Genomic DNA, 22,742 nt, shown 5'->3' with positions numbered 1-22,742 from the left:
TTGTTACTATGGATGTTATTAAAGATGTTAAAAGGATACTATAATAGGAGCTCCTAGGATTATGTATGTAACTACCTAGTATACTTTACTGTGCATTTTTCCTATTTGTTTTCATTTTTTAAGTTACAGTGAAAAGGGAAAACAAACATTTATTGGTAATACCCATACCAGTTAAAAAGAATGCAACTTAGAGTTAACGGGACACTTTGCATGAGACCTACATACCTTCTTTATTTCATCATTTATGCTACATGTACTTGGAATTCAAAAAATATCGTTTGATGTTTGAATATGATACTATTGTTTGAAATTATAGTAATAAGACTGATCATTTAACAGAAAAAATCAAATCAGGTAAAGCCTAATACCATTTACCTTTTAATTACCAGTTTTTTTATTAGATATTACTTATTACTATAGCAAGTTGACTTTTTAGAAGACATTTTCACATTAAATGTTTACCTTTTACACATTAGAGGTGGTAAGTTGTTAAAACGGATTCGGGTTGAAAGACTTCGTATTTAGTATGGGTTGAATCGTGTTTGGTTGAACACAAAACACTTTTTGTCCGTATTTTTAAATAATAATGCTTTAGTGCTAAATATTATTACATGTATAATATGAATCTTTGAGTCAAGTAGGGTCGAATTTGGGCTACTTTCTACCTATTTAACATGTTCCCCATTTAATCAGGTTTCGTTTTTCCGACCCATTAAGAAACATCACAACCGGTTGTATTGGTTCAGTTTTATTTTTTGCACACAATCCCCTAAATCTCTATATTTGAAAAAATATTAATTATTTATAGACAAATGTACCCAAAACTATTTAGGTCAACCTAAACTAGCCTAATCTACTTTGACCCGTTACACAAATCAGTAAATAGAAACAAAACAAAGCTAAAAAGGCAGCGGGTCAATGGTTTTAATTGCCAAATGTGTAAATGCATATTACCATCAAAATAGCTTTATTTAATAAGATATTAGTTTTTTTATAAACAAATGGACAAAACGGGTCAATATGTGAATCGTTATGGTGGTTATAGGCATCGGTGGATGGTTTAATGCTTTCTGCAAGTGAAAAGAGTTGCAGTTGTTATAAATAATGTAAACTTACACATCTCTCACATTTCCCGCACAAAATTATGTAAATAGTGAATCTTTTTTTATCATAATTGTAGGTTCGTTGTTAAGTTTTGATGCATGTTTGTTAAGATGAATATTGTAGAATCTTGAAGCAAAAGAAGGTCAACTGTCTCAGACTGGTTTGTTTAGGGAGTTAATATTGTATATTCAAAAAAAATTTATTTCTTTGTTATAGTTACAAACAAGATGGTGAATTTGGTTATAGGAATGGGAGAAATGGTAATGACTTGTATCTAAAAAGTTTTTTATATTTTGCTAGGCGTTAGTTGTCAACCTATGTTTTACTAGATTGTAGTATTTTTTTTCTTTTGGATATAGGTTTGGCTTTGAAAAGTCAAGATTTTATCGCCGTCGCAACAACGCATGGGTTTCCAACTAGTATACAATAAACAATCAGTTCATAATAGGTTTGAAAACGGTTGATTTGGACAAAATTCTGATAACGTCAACGATTAAGACTTAGCCTATAATACCTAAAAATATATATAGTTTTAAAACTAAAAATTTATTCGGGTTGACCCGAAACCTAGAATTTTTGACCCAAGAACCAACCCGAATTACTTCGGTCCGGGTTCAGGTTATCCTTTTCTCGGGTTCAGGTTTCTTGGATCGGGTTAGTTCGGGTTCGGGTACGAGTTTTCTCGGGTTGGGTTTCGGGTAAAAGTGACAGCCCTAGAATTGATTGTGTAATTGATGTACCATTGCCGCCACCACTACCATTACCACCACTCCTGTCGCTACCACCACCACAATTACCATCGTCACCGCCGTTATCATTCTTATTATTTTGTTAAGTTTTCTACATTTTAAATCACAAGTATTCCTATTTACCCCATTTCTATTCCTATTTACCAAACAATACATAATAATGATTCATTTCATTCTATCGTCGAATCCATTTTCTCATCCATTCAATTTATTTGACCATTTTATTACCCCATACCAAACATATTCTAAAACAAATTTTAAAAATAAAGAAAACTTAAATCACGAGCAATAAGAGATTACTAAAGGTCTAAAGGTGCATAAATAAACGAGAAGAATAAATGAAAGCATTCAAAATAGAATGCAATTGTCACGATTCATATTATCAAATGGTTTATATGAATTTAAATTGTATATTACCAACATAAATTGACAAATAACAATATATTATTTTGATATCGGATGTAATATAAAGACACCGGTAATAGGACACTTCACACATGCCACACCACCCAAAAACAACCTCAACACCACTACAGGTGTTTAGGAAGTAGAGCGTTGCCCATCTAGGTGCACCCCGTAGGCCCACACCAACTACTTGTTTGGGCGTTGCCCCCCAAAATCAATCTCACTCACGTTTGTTGGCCAATCATAGCATTCCGTTATGTCGACTTTTAATTTAATGTAAACGTTATTCTAATCAATGTGATAAGTGAAATCATTACATTTTTATTTATTATTATTCTTATAATAATAGTAATTATTATTATTATTATTATTTTGCGTTTTCAACTTACCTGGAAGTACGTTACGTGAAGGCTTCTTTTGCTTTTTTACCCCCCTAAAACACCACGGATGCTGTAACAAAGTTGAAGAATTACCATAACGTATTTTATGTTACATTCTGTGTTACATATTTTATTCATTTATGTCAGTCCCACATTGGTTTCAAGTTTAAACCAAATCCATTTCATCACACACATCCGTAACTAGTGGCCACAATCATTTATAAAGTCAATCAATCTCAACTGCAAACCAAAACACACACACAAGATTCTCCAAACACCAAGCGTTTAGATTCCACAAATGGGCATCTCGTCATGCTATTATAATAATAATAACAATAATAATATCCTTGTAAGATGTTGTATACCCTGTCTCCACCACATCACACTCACTCAATCAACCGTACCTCTAACACCAGAATTCGTTCATGTGTTAAATCTCATAGAAGAAATGTCACAAACATGCGGTGGGCAGACTTAAAGGCAGCAGTAGGACAGAGGATTAACGTCCAAGGGATTCTGTTTACGGTTTCGGTGATTACCAGAAACAGGCATTGGATGATACCTCATGTATCGGTGCCTGATGTAACATATATTGATTGGGCTGCTTTGAAGAATAAGGGGTTTGAAGGTGTGGTGTTTGATAAGGATAACACTCTTACTGTTCCTTACTCTTTGGATTTGCGGGGCCCGCTTACCGCGTCTGTGGAGTCTTGCAAATCGGTTTTTGGGAACAACATTGCAGTTTTCAGTAACTCTGCTGGTAATCTAACTTCATCACAACTTATTAGTTGGTGTTTATTTTGATTAGTTTGATAATTTAAATTGGGTTTAGGACTTGAGGAGTATGATCCTGATGACAGGAAAGCGAAGGCGATTGAGTCGGCCATCGGAATTCGAGTAATTAGACATAGTAAGTGTCTAAATGAATTCCTTAATTCGATCCTCCATTTGAATTGAACTTACATGTTTTCAAGTAGGGGTGTGAAGAAACACTAATCGACCCCGGGCAGATTATGGATAATCTGGGGGTTAAGTAATGTTTCCCACGAGGGTTAGGTCCGGCAAAGAATGATGTTCTTCAGATGACCTGCAAAACAGACACCGTGAGCTCGTCACTGAGAATGGGGGGGGGGGGGGTTCCTCCTTGTGACCACCCTCCGGCGTGAGAATCAGACTAGATTGCTCTGAATATGTATATTGAGAGAAATAGCTAGTGAAGGTAAAATACCCGATCATCCTACTGTTCCAAGGTGTTGGAGTATTTATAGCCGAAGGTAGGTTTCCAACCAGGTACAGCCAGCTGTAGAATATTCCTGTTCTACCAACTATGGGCTACGCACGTGCCATGCTGGTTGGTGGGTAGGCAGCGGCTGACAGTGACCAGGCCGGCTGTGTACTATTCCTTTTCCACCAACTGCAGGCTATGTGCGTGCCACGATAAGGGATGGTGAGTAGGCAGCGGCTAATAGTGACAAACAGTACTAGAGCATGCTCCTCGTACTGTTTGTCGGTGAGCTGTCACCCTGTGATTGGTTCATGGGCTGCTTTGGTCAGATCTTGTCTATTTTGTCCATACCTTGGCAGGTATAGTACAAAAGATCTTCCAGAAGCATACAGACTGGCTCATTTGGGCGGGAGTATTCCCGCCTTGCTCATTCCTTCAGGTGACACTGAATTATTGAGTTAGTGCCTTGTGCGTGTAGCCTTGCTATTAGTGCGGGTAGCCTTCCCTGATGGCTTGTATCCGCAGCTGCGGGGACAGGCGGGGTACTTCACCATTGGGAGGCTTTCCCTGCGGGAACAGCTTGCGTACTGCGCGTAAGGACGTCACGTCTCTGAGCATGGTGGGTCCTGCGGATCCAGTTGGTTTCTGCGCAGACGTCTCAAGGTGAGTTGCGAGTTTAGCCTTTGCGCAGACGTCCCCGTTGAAGGTAAGTCTTGCGGGTCCAACTGGGCTCTGCTGGGACCTACCTCTTCAAGTCCCCCCAGTCCAATGTTCTTCTCATGAATTGTTAATAAGTGAGGTGAACTTTTGGACTTAAGCAAAGGGTTTTGAAAAGGGTTTAGTTTTAAGGTTTTCCATGGGGATTCATCCCGCGGAAGTCCTAATGTCACGCAGAAATTCCCGACTTTTCTGCTTGATCTTTGGGTATGATGCGGGTAGGTCTGTAACCTCCTCGCAAGTCAGGAGCGTTGAGTTCCACTTGTATAGATTCTCCATGAGGTTTTGGTAGTTTTGAACATAGTGATCAATTATGTTAAAACAACCAATTCCATCTTGGAGCTTCAAACAATCTAGTTCTCGACGTTCCCGCTATGCGGGGATGTTATTCCCGCTTCCGCAAGCATGGCCCAGAAGACCCTTCTTGGTTTCAATTCCCTGCGGAGTGCTAGGTATGTGAAGGGTTTCACCTTGACACTGTACCCGCACTCGTCTTATAGTTACTTTACTTCCAAGGTATTCCTGGCTTCAATTCCCTGCGGGTGCTAAGTATGTGAAGGGTTTTGCCTTGACACTGTACCCGCACCCGTCTTATGGTTACTTGGTCGCCGAGGTATTCTTGGCTTCAATTCCCTGCAGGTGCTAAGTATGTGAAGGGTTTTGCCTTAACACTGTACTCGCACCTGTCTTATGGTTACTTGGTTGCCAAGGTAAGGGGTATAGTCCCGCTTACTTTTGAAATTTTGAATCTTTTTGAATCTTTTTGAAATTCGAAGAGTTGGTGAAAGGATAAGAACAGTCCAAACTGTTGAAGCGTCGTTCGACGGTTTCTTCTGACAGTGTCAGGACGTGCAGGAAGTTATGGCAACGTGACAGTATATGGTCATTCCAGACGCTTTTTCAGGCGCGTGGGGCGCGAGTTTTCCGGCGCGTGGCCGCGAAGTTTACGGCACGCGTCCTGTCAACAGCTGTTGCCAGCTTGCTTTTTCCACGTGTCATAGTTTCATTGCACCAGCTCTTTTCTCTCTCCTCCGCATTAAATTCATCGCATTCATTGCGATGAGTATATAAAGGGGGAGAGGGTCCTTTGTAATCCACACTTTCACTTCTCTCTTCTCCTTCTAAGCGATTTCCGGCGAATATTCTGTCGAGCATTCTCCTGAAATCATTCTTTACCTCCAAAACATGTCGTCTACTCATGATCCAGAAGCTATCGTCGAGGAGTCTGACTTATATGTCGAGAACCCGGCGTCTACGTCCGATAAGGACGATAAGAGCACTGCTGGCGAATGCCAGTGTGCTCTTCCCATCGAGCTCTACTGGTAGATCGTCCGGAAGTTCATGCTCGAGCCGTTCGAGCCTGAGTTTCCGGAGCCACACCAGACGGTGTACGATGCCCCCAAGGGCAAAATAGGGGTATATGCCGCCTTCTTCGTTTATGGGAATCTTAGGTTCCCATTGACGAAGTTTGTATACCGTGTTCTGGATAAACACGGTGTGCACCTGACGGAGGTACACCCAATGGCGATCGCCAAGATCCGCCATTTTGAGTGGGTGTGCCTCATTCTTGGCGTGGATCCCCACGTCGACCGCCTGATGACCTTCTACTCCTGGAGGTGCATCCAAGGCTGGTACACCCTGGTCACCCGGATCAAGGGTTTGAAGATCTGCGCTACCGAGCGCAGTCTTCGGTCTTGGAAGCGGGAGTTCTTTTACATCTCTGCCCGTGTCATTCCTATAGCGATGACATTTAAGAACGGGAGAGCTCTCCCCAGCCTTCACGCCCCCAACTACCAGGAGGCGGAATGGTTCTCCAAGATTTCCCGGATCCAGACTCCGGTTTACCGCTTTCCGGAGTCCGGGATGGTGATGCTCGGGATGAGCCGGGTGTGGAAGGAGGCGTCACAGATTCCCATCGTCCTCGAATACGGTTTGAACTCTGTCCCTTACGGTATGCTTCATATTATCTGTTAATTTAGGGTTTTTGTTCTAACCGTTTTTTCTTTTTGTTTTCAGAGGGGAACGACTTGCAGTCTCTCCTGCAGCCGCGGGAGAGTGATGGTCCCGCTCGGATGGGTACTCGTGCTGTAGATGAGAACGAGTTGCCCATCCTTGAGCAGACGGCGGATCGGTTCGTGGAGGTCTACCCGCCGGGCCACCCGATCCTAAGCGCCACGCGGCCAGGTAAGGAGTTGTTTAACCCTCGCCCTATCAATGCTCAAACCTCTGCTGGAATTCCTCTAATATTGTCATCTTCTGATGAGGAATCCGCAGATGGTCCTCTTTTGGTGAGGAAGAAGAAGGCTGCTGGCGCGAAGGGCAAGGCGAAGGTTGCCTCTACTGCCGATCCGGCGAATCGGTCTGACTCTGAGACCGAAAGCGAGGAGGTGGCGGGGAACCTTGGTGGTGGTGAGACAACAGTCTCGGAGGTTGAGACAGCTGCCACTGCCGCGCGACCAAGTTCTACGACGGTGACCGGCGTGAAGAGGCCGGCTCCGTCGGGTTCGTCCCCGCCGGTCAGAACCTTCAAGTTGAAGAGAACTCGTAAGTATAAATTAATCTTACCCGCAATTTCTTTCCGCCATTGTCTTTAATATCTTGTCTTCATGCAGGCATGGATGCTACCGCATTCCAAGGCGATGCGGGGAGGAGCAGCTCTGGACCCATGAAGGTAGGTTTGGTCAACCTATCCGAGGCGATGACCCAGGCGGCTACGCCTGCTTGCAGTACTAGTTCGGTTGCTCATCCCGTTGAGCCAACTGTTCCAGCTGTAACGTTATCTCCGCCGGCCGTCAGTGCCATTTTCACAGAATCCATCACTGAGCCGGCGATGATTTCTCTTGCGGGTTCTTCCGCAGCCGCGGCCACGGTTGTGAGTTCACCTCCGTTGGTCTCCACCGCGGCAGCCTCCACTATGCCTCCTCCAGCGCCTGCGACTACGGCCAGTCCTTCAGGTACGTTTGGGGTTGGGGCGTCTAGCCAATCCTTGCCTCCTTCCCGTCTCCTTGACCTTTTGGATGGATATCCCTTAGGTTCAGGTGATGGGTTTGGCGGTTATCGGCCTGTTGTCGACCCTACAGGTGCGTAGGGTTATTTTGGCCTTTTTATTATTTTATTTTATCTATATATATATATATATATATATATTTTTATCATCTTTTCCTAACTGCTTTTTGCTTTTGCAGTGTCGGATTCCAATGAAGTGTATGTTCCACGATGGAACATCCGCCGAGGAACAACCCTTCAGACGCCTGTAGAATGCGTCGAATGGGCGCGCCACGCCGCCCCAAGGGGGGCGCTGGGGGAAGCAATGTCAAGCTACCAGGAGGGTAGGTTGACAAATGAGCTCCGGATTCTCCTAGCCCGGATGCAGCCGCGCGTCGAGCTGCTTTGTCGTGAAAACGACAAGTTAAAAGCAGCTCGTATCCAAGAAGTAGCTCAAGCGCGGGCTGTCCGGGAGGAGAACAGGAGGCTCTCCGCCGTTGCTGCGGAGAAGGAGAAGGCCTTCAAGGCCCTTGAAGTTGAAGTTCAGGCCCGTCTCGAGGCCCGTTCCAAGGCTGCCCAAGCTGTTAACGAACAGCTTCGGTTAGCTAAGGAAACCGCTCGGAACGCAACTGAGATGGCTACCAGTGCTGAAGCTGTTGCTGAGCCTCTACGCACCGAGAATGAGGAGCTTAAAGTCAAATTAGAGAGGCTCCAGCAGGCTCATGATGCCTTGGCCATGGAAGATGCCAAGAAGCTCCAAGAGATCTTGGACCAGAGGGGGGTGCTTGACCACACTGAGCGTAAGCTAAAGGGCGTCGAAGAGGCTGTAGCCAAAGATGTGTTGCTTGCCAACCTTACAAAGAACGAAGCCGAACGCGCCCGTAATGAAGATCAAGCTGCCCTCCAAGAAGCTCTGGTTAACAAGGAATGGCTTCTTCGAGAAGCGTTGTCGCAGGTATGCGTAGTTTGACAATTACTTTACGCTTTTCCTTACACGAGTTTTTGACACTTCTGTTTTTTAGGTTGTGCATCGGGTGTTCACGAACACATCATATGATGATGCGATGAGCGCAGCCCTCAACGCTTCTCATGAGGATGGGGAAAAGGCCGGCTTCCTGCTTGGTCTAGGGTTTGTTGAACAAGGCATTCCGCCTTCCAACTTCCCTCTTTTCAATGTGGATACTGAAGCTGCGTATGACCAAGCAGTGAATCAGTATGCCGCCTTCCCGCATCCGGTGGTGGAGAAGGTAAACGAGATTGCTGCTGCTGATGATGGGCTAGCTATCCTCAAAGCTTTCCTTGAACCGCCACACTCTACTGATGGTGCGGGTCCAAGTGGGAGTGGTCCTGAAGCTTGATACTTTAGATCCCTTTCCACCATTAGAGTAGATTTTTGTTTGTATATTCTGCTCTTGTATGCGGGTATGTACCCAACAATTATTGTAATGTTTGAATGTTGATGGAATAAAGATTATTTGTTAATGCCTTGCCTTGTTTATTTTGCGCATAATTTGTTCTAACTTAGCAATTTCTTGAGTACTTAGATAAGTTAACTTTTCAATGTGGCAGATAATAAGTTAAAGTTTTGCTTCCTCTTTCGTGATTGTGCGGATAAGACCGTCACTTTCACTTAGTAGGATGGCTAAACTTTAACTATATCTGGCCTGCGTGGAAGTTTTCCTCATCTTTTCCTTTGAAATTTTCTAAGTGTTTTGAATAAGTTAACCTTTCGACGCGCGGTTGCCAATAGGTTAATGTTCAGTTTCCTCTATCATGATTGTGCGGGTAGGACCGTCACTTTCATTTATTGGGATGACCTAACTTCACCTATAGCTGACCTGCGTGAAGGTTTTCCTTAGAAATTTTTACCGTTTTATGTGTTTATGCGGGTTTTGCCGCCTTCCACACGCAACGACTTACTTCTTCCCATATTTATGCGGTGAATACCGGCATATCAGCGTGGGAAGTTCATAAGTATAAAGGTAAGGCTATCAACACAATGTGAAAGGAGAATCATTTCCATTAGAAGTGGCTCTAGGCCTTTTCTTTACAAGTTTGGAATTGATCTACATGTAACATTTGCGTAATTGAGCTCCGTTCCATGTTCTTGGGATAGGAGTGCCATCGAGCCTTTCGAGCCGGTATGCGCCTTTTCCCAAAACTTCTTTAATAATGTACGGTCCTTCCCAGACCGGTGCCAGTTTTCCTGGGCGCTCTTGGTTTGAAGCCTCGTTGTTACGCAATATGTAGTCTCCTACATTGAAGTTGCAGAGTTTTACCCGCGTGTTGTAGTACTTTTGCATTTGTCGCTTGTAGTTTTCTTCACGCGCTGCGGCTAAGTCTCTGCGTTCCTCGGTTAGCATAAGGTCTAACCGTCTTTCCGCATCATTGTCTTCTGGCTGAATCAAGACCCTTGGTGAGGGTAAACCAATTTCGACTGGGACCATGGCTTCGGTGCCATAAGTGAGGCTGAACGGGGTTTCCCCCGTACTGGCCTTTTTCAGCGTTCTGTTTGCCCAAAGGACGTGTGGAACTTCGTCTACCCAGCCGGATCTGTGTTCCAGGAGTCTTTTCTTTATGCCTTCGACGATGCTTTTATTTGCTCTTTCCACCTCACCGTTACCTTGCGGGTGTGCCACTGAGGTAAAGGTGTGGGTGATTTGAAGTTCTTCTAGCCACTTTTGTAGCTTCTTGTCAGCAAAGTTGGTGCCGTTATCACTCACCAAAGTCTGTGGAAGTCCAAAACGACAAATGATAAATTCCCAAATAAATTTTTTTAATATGTTTTGCGGTTGTTTGGGCTTAGGGTTTTGCTTCTATCCACTTGGTGAAGTAGTCGATGGCTACCACTAGGAACTGAACGTTTCCTGCTGCTGTAGGAAATGGGCACGTCACATCGATGGCCCACTTCTGAAATGGCCATGAAGAGGTGACTGGAACAAGTTCATTCTTCGGGCGATGCGTGTTGGGTGCGTAGAGCTGGCAAGACCTACACCTTCTGATGTATGCCAGCGCATCCGTATGCATCCCCGGCCAAAAGTATCCCGCGTTGTTTAGCTTAGCTACAACAGCGCGTGGACCTGCGTGTACTCCACAGATGCCTTCATGTACTTCCCTTAGGAGGTAGTCAGCATCTTGGTTGTCCACGCATCTTAAGAGTGGGCCAAGAAAGTTACGTCTGTAAAGGATGTCATCGATGAGTTGATAGTTTAATGCTTTACAACGTATTTTTCTTGCATGTGTTTTTGACTCTGGTAGTATACCCGCTGCAAGGTAATTTATTATTGGTGTCATCCACGTTTCTGTACCGGTTTGGATGACACAAATTTCCTTGTGCGGGACTGATGGTGCTTCAAGGAGTTCAATGCGGATGTCCTTTCCCAAATGGGTGAAGGCTAATGATGCAAGCTTGCTTAACGCATCCGCAGATTTGTTTTCGCTACGCTTGACGTGTATGACTTTACAATCATTAAAATCGCGCATAAGGGTTTTTGCTTGTGCGAGGTACAGGGCCATTGTGTCGTTCACGGCCGTGTACGTTCCGTTTATCTGGTTGGCTACTAACATGGAATCCACGTGGGCTTCCAAGTTTTTCACTCCCATTTTACGCGCGATTCTCAGCCCTGCCAAGAATGCTTCATATTCGGCTTCGTTATTCGTACTTGGAAAATCCAGTCGAATAGCGTAAGTGTATTCTTGGCCTGCTGGGTTGGTTAATTTCAACCCTGCGCCTGAACCCTCGTTGCTGGCTGCTCCATCAGTGTAGAGTCGCCAGACATCATTGATGTCCTGTGCTGGGGAGGGTTGAGCCTCCTCCTGGCATTCTTTCTCCCGCGAAGCGGGGACTTCTGCAATAAAGTCGGCCAGGACCTGGCCTTTCATAGCTGGTCTTGGCTTGTACTTTATCGCATATTCCCCCAACTCAATTGCCCATTTGGCTAGACGTCCTGATAATTCGGGTTTGCCTAGAACGGTTGCGAGTTTGAAGTTGGTGAGAATGGTGACTGGGTGACCCTGGAAATATCGTCTTAGTCTACGTGAAGCTTGTACAAGTGCTAAGACTAATTTTTCCAGGGTGGAGTACCGGGTTTCTACGTCTGTTAGGACACGGCTAACATAGTAAATAGGCATCTGGATACCTTTCCGCTCTACTAGCAGGACTGCCCAGGTTGCTCTATCTGTGGCAGAAAGATATATGATTAATTCTTCCCCCACTTCTGGTGCTGTGAGCGTTGGGAGTTCGATCAAGCGTGACCGAATTTCCTGAAAAGCTGCTTCCGCTTCTGGTGTCCAGCGGAAGTGCGTTTTCTTTAAACAGTTTCTCAATGTTGACACGAATGGGAACGACCTATCCGCATGGTTTGACAAAAAGCGGTTAAGTGCGACTAGGCGTCCATTTAGTGTCTGGGCTTGCTTGATGGTAGTAGGTGACTCCATTTTGATAATGGCTTCGACCTTTTCAGGGTTCGCTCTGAAGCCATCTTTAGTAACAATGACTCCCAAGAACTTCCATTCTTCCATCCCAAAGGAACACTTGCTCGGGTTGAGTTTCATGTTTATCTTTCTGAGCGTGTTGAAAGTTTCTTCGATGTCTTTCAACATCGCTTCTGGCTCAGGGCTTTTGATGACCAAATCATCCATGTAGACTTCCAAGTTTCTCCCGATTTGGGCATGAAACTCTTTGTCCATCAGGCGTTGGTATGTGGACCCTGCATTCTTAAGTCCGAATGGCATCATTTGATAACAAAATGTGCCATCGGGCGTCCGAAATGCGGTTTTGTCCTGATCATCTACAGCCATGTGGATTTGATGGTACCCCTTATATGCGTCAAGGAAGCATTTAAGGCGAAACAGTGCTAATGAATCCACTTTGAGGTCAATTTCGGGTAACGGTTAACAATCTTTGGGGCATGCTTTGTTTAAATCTTTGAAATCTATACACATGCGCCATTGTTTGTTAGCCTTCGGTACCATAACGGGATTTGCAACCCATGTTTGATATCTACTAACGCGTACGATGCCCGCGTCAAGGAGTTCCTTGACTTGGGTTCTACACGCGTTAGCTTGTTCCGCCCCCATTACTCTGCGCTTTTGTATGACTGGCGTAAAAGCCGGGTCACACTTGAGCTTATGCTCTGCTTTACTTCGAGGTACACCAGTCATGTCAGCTGGTGTCCACGCGAAGATGTCAGCGTTTCTCTGTAGTAAGCGTTTGAGTAAGGTGCGCGTAGGGTCAGTGATTGTTGGGCCAATCGTAACAGCCTGGTCAGGGTATTTGCCATTGAGGGCCCATTTTTCTGGTTCATTGATGGTTGGTTTAGCCGTCTTTGGTTTGGGTTTAGATGAGACGGATGCGATGCATACCTGGGGGATACCGGTGATCATTGCTACACCCTCAGCAGTTGGCCATCCCATCATGCCATGGACTGAAGATACCACGGCATTGAATCTTGCCATCCCGTCTCTCCCGAAGAGAATGTCGTATGTGTGATGTGGCTTCCTCATTACGACGAAGTCCACGTCTTCTTTGCGGGAGTATTTCCCGTCCGTGAGAATGACGGGGAAAGATAGGATACCCAGGGGTGTGTTTGTGCTGCCGTCGAACCCTTCCATTGAGGCGTAAACCGTTTCCAGGCGTTCTTTGTCTTCGTCGTCTAGCTTGTCGAAGAACTGCCTGTACATAACCGTTGACGAGGCACCGTTGTCAGCAAGAGTGCGGGAAGTTATGTAATGCCCCAGCTGGCTTTTGATGACGATAGGGCCTTCCTTGCTGGGTCCTCCTGGCACTCGCGGGAAGCGCACCTCAGCTTCATTCCATTCGCATGGTTCTGTCGTTCGTCTTTTTCTTCCTCTGATGTTGCCATGAACCATGTGGATGCTGATGTCAACGGGCTTTCGTCCATTGCCTTTATACCGGTTATCATTCCTTCCTCCCTTCTTGATTGATGCCACAAGGTGTGCAAGTCTCCCATCCTTGACGAATGTTTCAACAATATCCTTCAAGGATGTACACTCCTCTGTACCGTGACCCTTTGTCCCGTGGAAGTCACAGGATTTGCTCTGATCCGCATTAGGTCGTTGCCGGATCATTGGAGCTTTTAGCCATGGGAGTTTTTCGGTGGCAAATATCTCCGTGACGCTTTTGGTAAGTGGCGTCCACCGGTGTTTTCGGCTTGAAGGGTGCGTGTTATCCCTTCCGCCAACAAGAGGGCGAGAGCTGGATGAGGTGTCAAAGTTTACCCTTGACTGCCAAATACCTAGCTTCCTCTTTTTGTTCTGCCGGGCGATCCGAACATTGTTTTCTCTGGTCCTCTGCGTGTAGAGGTGTGTACTCTGGGGAAGATCCCTACCCAGTTGCTTCTCCGTCTCGGCAAAGCGCTTGGCCGCCGTCATGATGGCATCCCATGTGGATGGCATGCCGTCCTTACCCGTCAACGTGCGGATAAGCTCTGGGTATTCGCCGCCCTGGATGAAAGCGGCGCGAACAAGATCTTCACTAATGTTGCCCAGACTCAGCTTCTTGGAGTTGAAGCGAGTGATGAAGTCTAGTAAAGATTCCTCTTCCTCTCTCACGCAGTTGAGGATCGTCCACTATTCCTCAGTATATTTCCTCTGTTGACTGAAGTGTTGGCTGAACTTGTGTTGAAAATCCGCCCAATCATAGATGTGGTGGACCGGTAAACGATCAAACCATGCCCTGGCCGCTCCAACCAGCGTCATCTGGAACATATAACACCACGTGGGTTCCGTCCAGTTACTGACGGTTGCCCCCGCTATGAATCTGTTCAAGTGATCGTCTGGGTCGGATAGACCATCATAAGTGCCGATGTTGGACATCTGTTTGGCACTTCTCGGGGCGATTGCTTCCGCAATGTCCCTTGCAAACTTGGATGTTCCCGCATTTGCAGCAGTTGGTCTGAAGGTTTTGGAGAAGTCGCGTGGGTTTCCCCCCGCGTTCCTTGGTTTGAAGGTTTCTCCGAAATTCCTTCTTGGTTGGAAGTCCGTTTCTTTACGCTTCCCTTTCGCCCTATGGCGAGGGTTCGCGTCAGTGTCGGATTCCTCCCGATCATCGTCCGAGTACTCGCACTCACTGTTCATGTTGAGTTGTTGTCGAGTGCTCCCGAATTCGTCAGCCTGTTGGAGTGAACGCAAGCGTTCATCCAACTCAGCTTGGAATTCCTTCTGACGTGCTTCGGCCCACGCCTTAACTTGATCGAGTGTTTGGCGAGGGAGCCTTGTCTGTTTCTCCAACTGGGCACCAGTGAACCCCAGTGAAATATTGTTTACTGCACTTGCCCCGGCTTGGGTAACCGGGGTAGTGTTCGTAAAATTTGTGTAACCGCCGGTGTTCCCCCCAGTAGCTGGGGTTGTGGTTGCCGGGGTTTCTTGGTCACTTACTGGCCTTGGGACCGGAGTAACGTTAACCATTTTTTCAGAAGTTTTGAAAAAACTGAATTAGTTCTAGCTTTTATGCACGGATGGCGCCAATGAAGAAACACTAATCGACCCCGGGCAGATTATGGATAATCTGGGGGTTAAGTAATGTTTCCCACGAGGGTTAGGTCCGGCAAAGAAGGATGTTCTTCAGATGACCTGCAAAACAGACACCGTGAGCTCGTCACTGAGAAGGGGGGGGGGGGTTCCTCCTTGTGACCACCCTCCGGTGTGAGAATCAGACTAGATTGCTCTGAATATGTATATTGAGAGAAATAGCTAGTGAAGGTAAAATACCAGATCATCCTACCGTTCCAAGGTGTTGGAATATTTATAGCCGAAGGTAGGTTTCCAACCAGGTACAGCCAGCTGTAGAATATTCCTGTTCTACCAACTATGGGCTACGCATGTGCCATGCTGGTTGGTGGGTAGGCAGCGGCTGACAGTGACCAGGCCGGCTGTGTACTATTCCTTTTCCACCAACTGCAGGCTATGTGCGTGCCACGATAAGGGTTGGTGAGTAGGCAGCGGCTAATAGTGACAAACAGTACTAGAGCATGCTCCTCGTACTGTTTGTCGGTGAGCTGTCACCCTGTGATTGGTTCATGGGCTGCTTTGGTCAGATCTTGTCTATTTTGTCCATACCTTGGCAGGTATAGTACAAAAGATCTTCCAGAAGCATACAGACTGGCTCATTTGGGCGGGAGTATTCCCGCCTTGCTCATTCCTTCAGGTGACACTGAATTATTGAGTTAGTGCCTTGTGCGTGTAGCCTTGCTATTAGTGCGGGTAGCCTTCCCTGATGGCTTGTATCCGCAGCTGCGGGGACAGGCGGGGTACTTCACCATTGGGAGGCTTTCCCTGCGGGAACAGCTTGCGTACTGCGCGTAAGGACGTCACGTCTCTGAGCATGGTGGGTCCTGCGGATCCAGTTGGTTTCTGCGCAGACGTCTCAAGGTGAGTTGCGAGTTTAGCCTTTGCGCAGACGTCCCCGTTGAAGGTAAGTCTTGCGGGTCCAAGGCTCTGCTGGGACCTACCTCTTCAGGGTGTTACATGGGTTGTGTTCGCTGGTTGGTGTTGACACGAACCTGAATGTTTCACAAGAATCCGAAAATTTGACAAGAACATGAACCCGAATTTTTTTTTTATTTTTTATTGTTTCCGCATATTAATACTTTAATTTTACAACCAAAATAAATTGCAAACTTATACAAAACACTTACATTTTTAATTAAAATTCATTATGCTAATTTCCTTTTTAGTTTTAAGTTTTGCATAACATACCCAACCAACTTAATTTATTATATAAATCATATTTAGGAAAAAAAAAAAATATATAGGTATCCGGATTGACACGAACCCGGCCCAAAACTGATCTGAACCATTTTATACCAAACCCAAACCCGCAAACGTCATTGTTAGATTTGTGTCGGGTTTTCGTGTCATGTCACAAGGGAGAAATTTGTGCTTGTGGGTACTTGATATCTCTAAAGTGATGATGGATTCATGAGTTTTGTTTCTTTAAATGTATATACTAGAGATGAAGAAACCAGCTGGTTCAGCTGAAGAAGTTGAAAGGCATTTTGGATGTAATTCATCTAAGCTCATTATGGTACCAAGTATTATGTAAAACTTATGAATATATGGTGTTTATTAAAGTTAAATAAACTATTATAAAAAAATGTTTTTTACAGGTGGGTGATCGTACCTTCACAGATATTGTCTACGGGAACAGAAACGGGTTTCTTACTATATTAACTGCCCCACTGAGTGTTGCAGAAGAGACATTAATTGTTAAGCAGGTTTTATTCCATACATTATCTTTATTAAATTTTAACGTGGGCTGGGTAACATGTTAGGAACCAGCTGATTCAGCTACATATAATATATAGCATCATCTCAATGTCCTTATAAGAAACATAAGAATGTAAAAACATAGATAGTGGCAATATGCAAGTGAAAAGTTGCGCATATCTATTATTGTATACTTAAATATTTTCAGGTGAGGAAGATCGAACAAGCTCTTCTAAAGTGGTGGTTGAGAAAGGGGTTAAAGCCAGCGAATGCGTGGCTTCTTCTGGACGCTTTAGATTGCGTGAAAGAACCGCCAGCTATTTAAGGAATGCCGTAGAAACTAGACAAATGAGGAATTGAAGTCATTTTAGGTGGCGCAAGCCCCCTATGCATGATTTTTTCAGTAACCTTATTCTTATTTACTCAATGAACTAGCTAGTAACATTTGTGCCTATATAAGATGCTTTGCTAGTTTGGATTACATGGTAGCTCGTTTGTTTTGAAATTCGTGAAACTTGAATAGCGGTTTTGTTTAAGGAAAGGCTGTAATGTCGGTTGGACCAACTCTACTATGTAAAGAAATATCAAAAGGGTTTCACCAGTTATATTTTCTTTAGTAAAGGCTAGCCGGATATGGTAGTGGCAGCCAAGGTGGTTGTTGTGGCCTTTGGGAGGGGCGGTGGTGGCACGTAGTGGTGGCGGGTGTTATCCGCTTATTTGGACTTTGCTTTAAGTCAATGTTGTAAAAGTAGGTCTACAAGGCCGAATACTCTCCGAGTACTCGCTACAAGGTATGGTGCCGAGGGGAGTTTCTTTAACTCCGCCTAGTTACTAAAAATTGGTCAAAGATGGTCAACATTAGCCTGAATCACATCTTGTCGGTTAACTTGGGTCTATTTTGACTTAAAAAATACAACATAATTCGTATTTCAATAATATTAAAGAACGAATATCATTATTTTTAATTAATGATTAACATTTTTTAGAATAATTTAGTGTTTAAAAATGTATTTCTCTTATTTATATTATATTCATTTATTTTGTTTTAAATATTAGTAAACTTATGATATTTGAAATATATATATTACCCAAAATCTAATTTTCTTTATATTTATCATGTCCGAGTACTCTCTCCAAGGGGGTCTGCCGCCTAGGGACCGCCTAGCGACTTTTGCAACATTGCTTTAAGTTATCAACTTTTATGATAGGGGCCGGTTTTGACCCATTGTATAGAATTTAGTATACACGACTTGGCCCGTTATATAATTTTAGTAGACCCAATTACCCAAATCAAACCATTCCTAGCTTGAAGAAAGAGTCATTACTTCTGGGTGTATATCTAATAGGTATATAATGAGGAAGCCACCGCTCAAGAGGGACTCGGTTGGTTGCAGTGAGATTCAATATGCACCAGAAGACCTGAGGTTGATTGGTAAAAAACACACCATTGGGTTGAACATTATAAAACATAATACAAGCAGCTAAAGCCATAATAGTTTGAATTTATTGCAACAATTATAATATGAACTCACAATAAAAATTAGATTGTATAAGCATAAAGTCAATATAGTTTTGTAGGGAAACAAAATACAGAAAGCATAGAAATGATCCACAAGAACCTTTAAAGCTACTTACCTTGGGCCAGACAAAACAGAAGCCAACAATGGTGTTAAATCTTTCTTCTGACTATTGTTTTTACGCAGTCTTGGATCTGTAAAGTTATAATCCAAGTTTGTTTCAACGCTCATTCCTCCTTCTAACACCTTAACCACGGAAGACATTGAAGGCCTGCGTGTATAATCAGTCTGTAAACACCATGAAGCCATCTTCATCATCTCCACAACCTCTGTCTCATTTATTTGCATATCTTCACTGTGTTCGTCAACCATATCTAAAATTGTTCCTTGCTCCCAGCACTTCTGAAAAACAGAGAGCAAGTGCCAGCTTTCTTCTGGCAGAGATCTATCGAAATTTTTCCTGCCACATAAGATTTCCAAGAGAACGATCCCAAAGCTGTACACATCCACCTTTTCAGTGATAATTGAGCTCCACCATTCAGGAGCAATATAGCCTGGGGTTCCTTTAATGGTAGTCATCACTTCGGTTTGAGTTTTGTCAATCAACTTAGATAACCCAAAATCAGATACTTTTGCATTGAAATTGATGTCTAGAAGTATGTTTTGAGGTTTGATATCAAGATGCATAATTTTTTGCCTACAATCTTCATGGAGATATGCTAACCCTTTGGCTATGTCAAGAATAATTTTCTTCCTACATTCCCATCTGAGTACTTGCTCCCGAACTCCATTGTAGATCCACCGATCTAATGACCCGTTGATCATGAAGTCATACACTAGAAATCTTCTTGATTTCCATGTACAAAATCCTCTAAGTCTAACCAGATTCACATGATGAATGTTACCAATGGATTGAACCTCAGCTAGGAATGATTTGTTAATGTGTGAAAGGCCTTCAAGACATTTTACTGCAATCTTGGAGCCATCTTTGAGACTTCCTTCGAAAACCGATCCAAATCCTCCTTCACCAAGCTTTTTACTAAAGTTCTCTGTAGCGGTTACTAGTTCTTGATAAGAAAACCTATTTGGCATTCCTGAAACTTGATCAAAATACTCATCCTCCATTTCGGCATCCTTTCTTCGCTTGTGAACTACGTATGTAATACACCCTATCACCACAACAAGCAGAAGCACAAAGCTTCCAATCGCAGAGCCTACAACTCTTGCAACTTGATGTGATGAAGGAGGTGGTCCAACATTCTGAACTTTTATGAAAGCTGAAGCATTATAATATGGATCAGCAATCTTCATTGTAAATAACTCTGATGGTAAAAAACATACTCCATTTGAAGCATTTAGAGAATACCGAAAAAATGCTGCTTTGCATGAACAATTATTTTGGCATGCTTGTTTGCAAGTGTCCATACTCACACCCTCCATGTCAGCAAGAGAGGTGAAGTATGTAATATTCTCAAGTTTAATAAATTTTTGATCTTGTGCAGAATTACATGAGAGAGGAGTAATTTCAGAGCATCCAAGGTTGATCTGGCGATCATTCACATATTTAAAATATTCAAATTCGGGACAAGTACATTCCTTATTTGGCGTGCATATGGAATTTCTTCTGCAAACCAAAGGAAAGCTACACTCATCAACATTACGTATAGTGAGATCGGTTACCATTGTCCATCCTTCAGCTCGCCATTCAAACACTTGCAAATGCCCATCAGGCATTAGTTTCATATACTGAGCTGATGATGCTTGACTTATGGGAATCTCACCATCAGGATAACTAGGGTCGGAAGAAACAATGTATAGTGACAAACTCCCATTTAAGTACCAAATGTAACTTCTTTCATCAAGTTCAAGATCGTAATATGGAGAGACCAATATACTGTAATAGGCTTGAGGTGGGTTTGATTCGATATAAGCAAACAAACCTTTATTCGTGACTTGAAAAGAATACAAACCTTCTGAAGAATTGGCAGAAGAAATAGATATCAGTTTTTGACCCATAAAGAGCTTTTGCCCAAGTAACAAACAATCTGTTGGATGATCAAAAGATTGCCAAACTACGAAGTTCTGGTGATCGAATAACACCAGATTCCCGACTTCAGTTAGGTTCATGCCAGCGACGGATTTTCCTGCAGTGTTGGTTGTCCAAACAGTACTTCCATCTCCATCCTTTAGGACCAATTCTCCAGCCGCAGTAAATTCCAGTATGGCATTATCCCTAACAGGATGGTCTCGGTTGGCTGACCAAACGACTTGATATTCCCCGGGGCCAGTGGCCGGAGAAATGAATATGGCAAAGATGTAGTAGATTGATTTTCCTTGGGTACAACTTCCTTCACATAGAAAGCCACAGGAGAATTGAGCACCATTGGTATTTCTAAGGAGCATGGGTTGGAGATCTGAGTAATTGACATCCCATGTAGTCGAAAGATTTGCTGTGTAAGAATAAGACTGAAAAACTGTAGTAACATCTTTTATCACTTTCCACCCTTCCAACTGCCATTCAAACACTTTCAAATGCCCATCCTGCATCAGTTTCATATACTGAGATGAAGAAGCTTTAGGTATGTCAATTACATAATAAGGATCACTTGGCTTGGAAGAATCCATGAAGAATGACAAACTCCCGTTCAAATACCTCATGTATCTTCTTCCTGTATTTGTATTGTTGCCATAAATCAACCTACTGAGATAGGTTTGAGATTGTCCTTCTGATTCTTTATAACCAAATACACCTTTATCCGTGACTTGAAGCGAATACGATGAACCGCTGGAAGAATACTCAGATATCAGTTGTTGATCTGCAAACAGCTTTTGTCCAAGTAACAAAGAGTCTGTTGGGTGATCAAAAGATTGCCAAACTACCGAGTTCTGGTCATTAAACAACACCAGGTTTCCGGTATCGGTGAGGTTCATGCCAGCAACCGCTTTTCCGGAAGTGTCGGTGCTCCAAAATGCGTATCCATATTCGTTCGTTAGCACTAAGCCTCCAGCTGCAGTAAAACTCAGTGTTGTATTCATGCGGACCGAGTACAGAAGCCACACTAATTTATATTGCCCAGGGGATTTTGCGGTCGGAGAATGGATATGCCAAAGGGGTAACTGGAACAATTTTCTTCACAGAGGAAGCCAAAGGTGAATACAGCTACATTGGTTTCTCTACGGAGCAGGGGCATGGCATACGAGCCGTTGGTGGTCCATGTAGTTGAAAGATTTGCTGTGGGATGTAATTCAGAAGGCTGGGCAGTGGTGGGACTAGGTGATAACATGAGAATTAGAGAAAATCCAAAGAAGAAACCAGAATTAATCCTCATGGCTGATGGATGAACACTGAAAGGATGAATGAAGAATGCATGATTCAAATATCCAGCCTGTTATAAGTATTCAACGTTGACTCATTTGAGTCAAGCTTACCGTGTTGGATCAGCCTCTAGTTTGAGACTCAAGTTTCTTATCCATTTTCATTTTGATTTAAATTGTTACCAGATATTTCCCCTAAATAAAATTAAACTTAAATAAATTAAAATAAGAATAAACTTGATGATTTGTTCTTTCAAAAAAACGGAAACTCGTAGTTTTGAATACTAGACGATGTTTATCTTCACAAAAATATGAAGATTCAACTAGTTATTCTTCTTAATGTCATTTCTGTAAACTATCAAACATTTTGTAAACTTACCTACAGGATTTGTAACATATTTTCTAAAAGTATATCCGGCTATTATACAGCTTATCCATGATAAACCATCCAAATTATAATCCAATATAGTAAATCTTAAAATTCAAGTAGTGTGCTGCATTTTATTAACCAAGCATTATACCCAATATTAAAATGCAACTGAAATTTTCTGGAATTCATTGCTATTTGAGTGGATTGACGTGGTGCTCTCTTTGCACGACTCTCCTGCTTTTCTTACTTTTCCTCTTCTGTTAATTGCCCCTCTGTCACCATAGATGACCACTATCGCAGGCCACCAACGTCGGCCTCCACTGCCAGCTACAACAGCCATATTATTTGGGACAAGAAAGATAACCCCCCTACGCCGCCACATTCCTCAATCGGGTTATTTGATTTCCTCAATCAATTTCAAAAGGCTACAACCATCATTCTACCATATTAAATTTGATCCACACCTATACTCTGTGTCTTTATCCGCTTTACTTCGCATTTGTCATCATGTTTCATTGTTTCACTCCTTAGCTTCTCTCTCGGCTGAGGTCCGAGTGTTGCTTTGTTCTCGGCTGAGGTTAGAGATCAGCTTTGTCTTCACTTTCGTGTTTCTCTGCTGCGGTTTCTGAGGTGCGTTTATTGGACCGTAATCTCTCATTTTCATTTTGCAGCGAAATTAAACAAGATAGTTAAAAGAGGGATTACTTACTCTAACGTTGTGTTCATGAGTGTTAATAATGAAGAGAA

At 43.5% G+C, this 22,742-nt stretch overlaps 1 protein-coding gene and 1 pseudogene across 1 annotated transcript; one reads left to right on the top strand and one right to left on the bottom strand.

The window, feature by feature from the left end:
• The first annotated feature begins 16,504 nt into the window (after positions 1–16,504).
• Positions 16,505–17,188, top strand: LOC143603751 (phosphatidylglycerophosphate phosphatase 1, chloroplastic/mitochondrial-like). The gene is made up of 3 exons (XM_077080460.1): positions 16,505–16,611; positions 16,694–16,801; positions 17,002–17,188. The coding sequence occupies exons 1-3, from the start codon at positions 16,525–16,527 to the stop codon at positions 17,116–17,118; spliced, it is 312 nt and encodes a 103-aa protein (XP_076936575.1). The 5' UTR covers positions 16,505–16,524; the 3' UTR covers positions 17,119–17,188.
• Positions 17,189–18,383: 1,195 nt separating this feature from the next.
• On the bottom strand, positions 18,384–21,639 carry LOC143603750 (G-type lectin S-receptor-like serine/threonine-protein kinase SD2-5; annotated as a pseudogene).
• Between the last annotated feature and the right edge of the window lie 1,103 nt (positions 21,640–22,742).

The sequence above is a fragment of the Bidens hawaiensis genome, unplaced genomic scaffold (assembly GCF_021521415.1).
Source record: "Bidens hawaiensis isolate Kalapana, Puna unplaced genomic scaffold, B.hawaiensis_p1.1 tig00062610_1, whole genome shotgun sequence".
NCBI classification, from domain to species: Eukaryota; Viridiplantae; Streptophyta; class Magnoliopsida; order Asterales; family Asteraceae; genus Bidens; species Bidens hawaiensis.
The sequence above is the reverse complement of the archived record's forward strand: the minus strand, read 5'-3'. Positions and strand labels throughout refer to the sequence as shown.

Coding starts and splice junctions, on each gene's coding strand:
- LOC143603751 (XM_077080460.1), top strand. CDS start 16,525: ATGTATATACTAGAGATGAAGAAACCAGCTGGTTCAGCTGAAGAAGTT. Junction 16,612..16,693: donor ATTCATCTAAGCTCATTATG/GTACCAAGTATT, acceptor TGTTTTTTACAG/GTGGGTGATCGTACCTTCAC. Junction 16,802..17,001: donor AGACATTAATTGTTAAGCAG/GTTTTATTCCAT, acceptor AAATATTTTCAG/GTGAGGAAGATCGAACAAGC.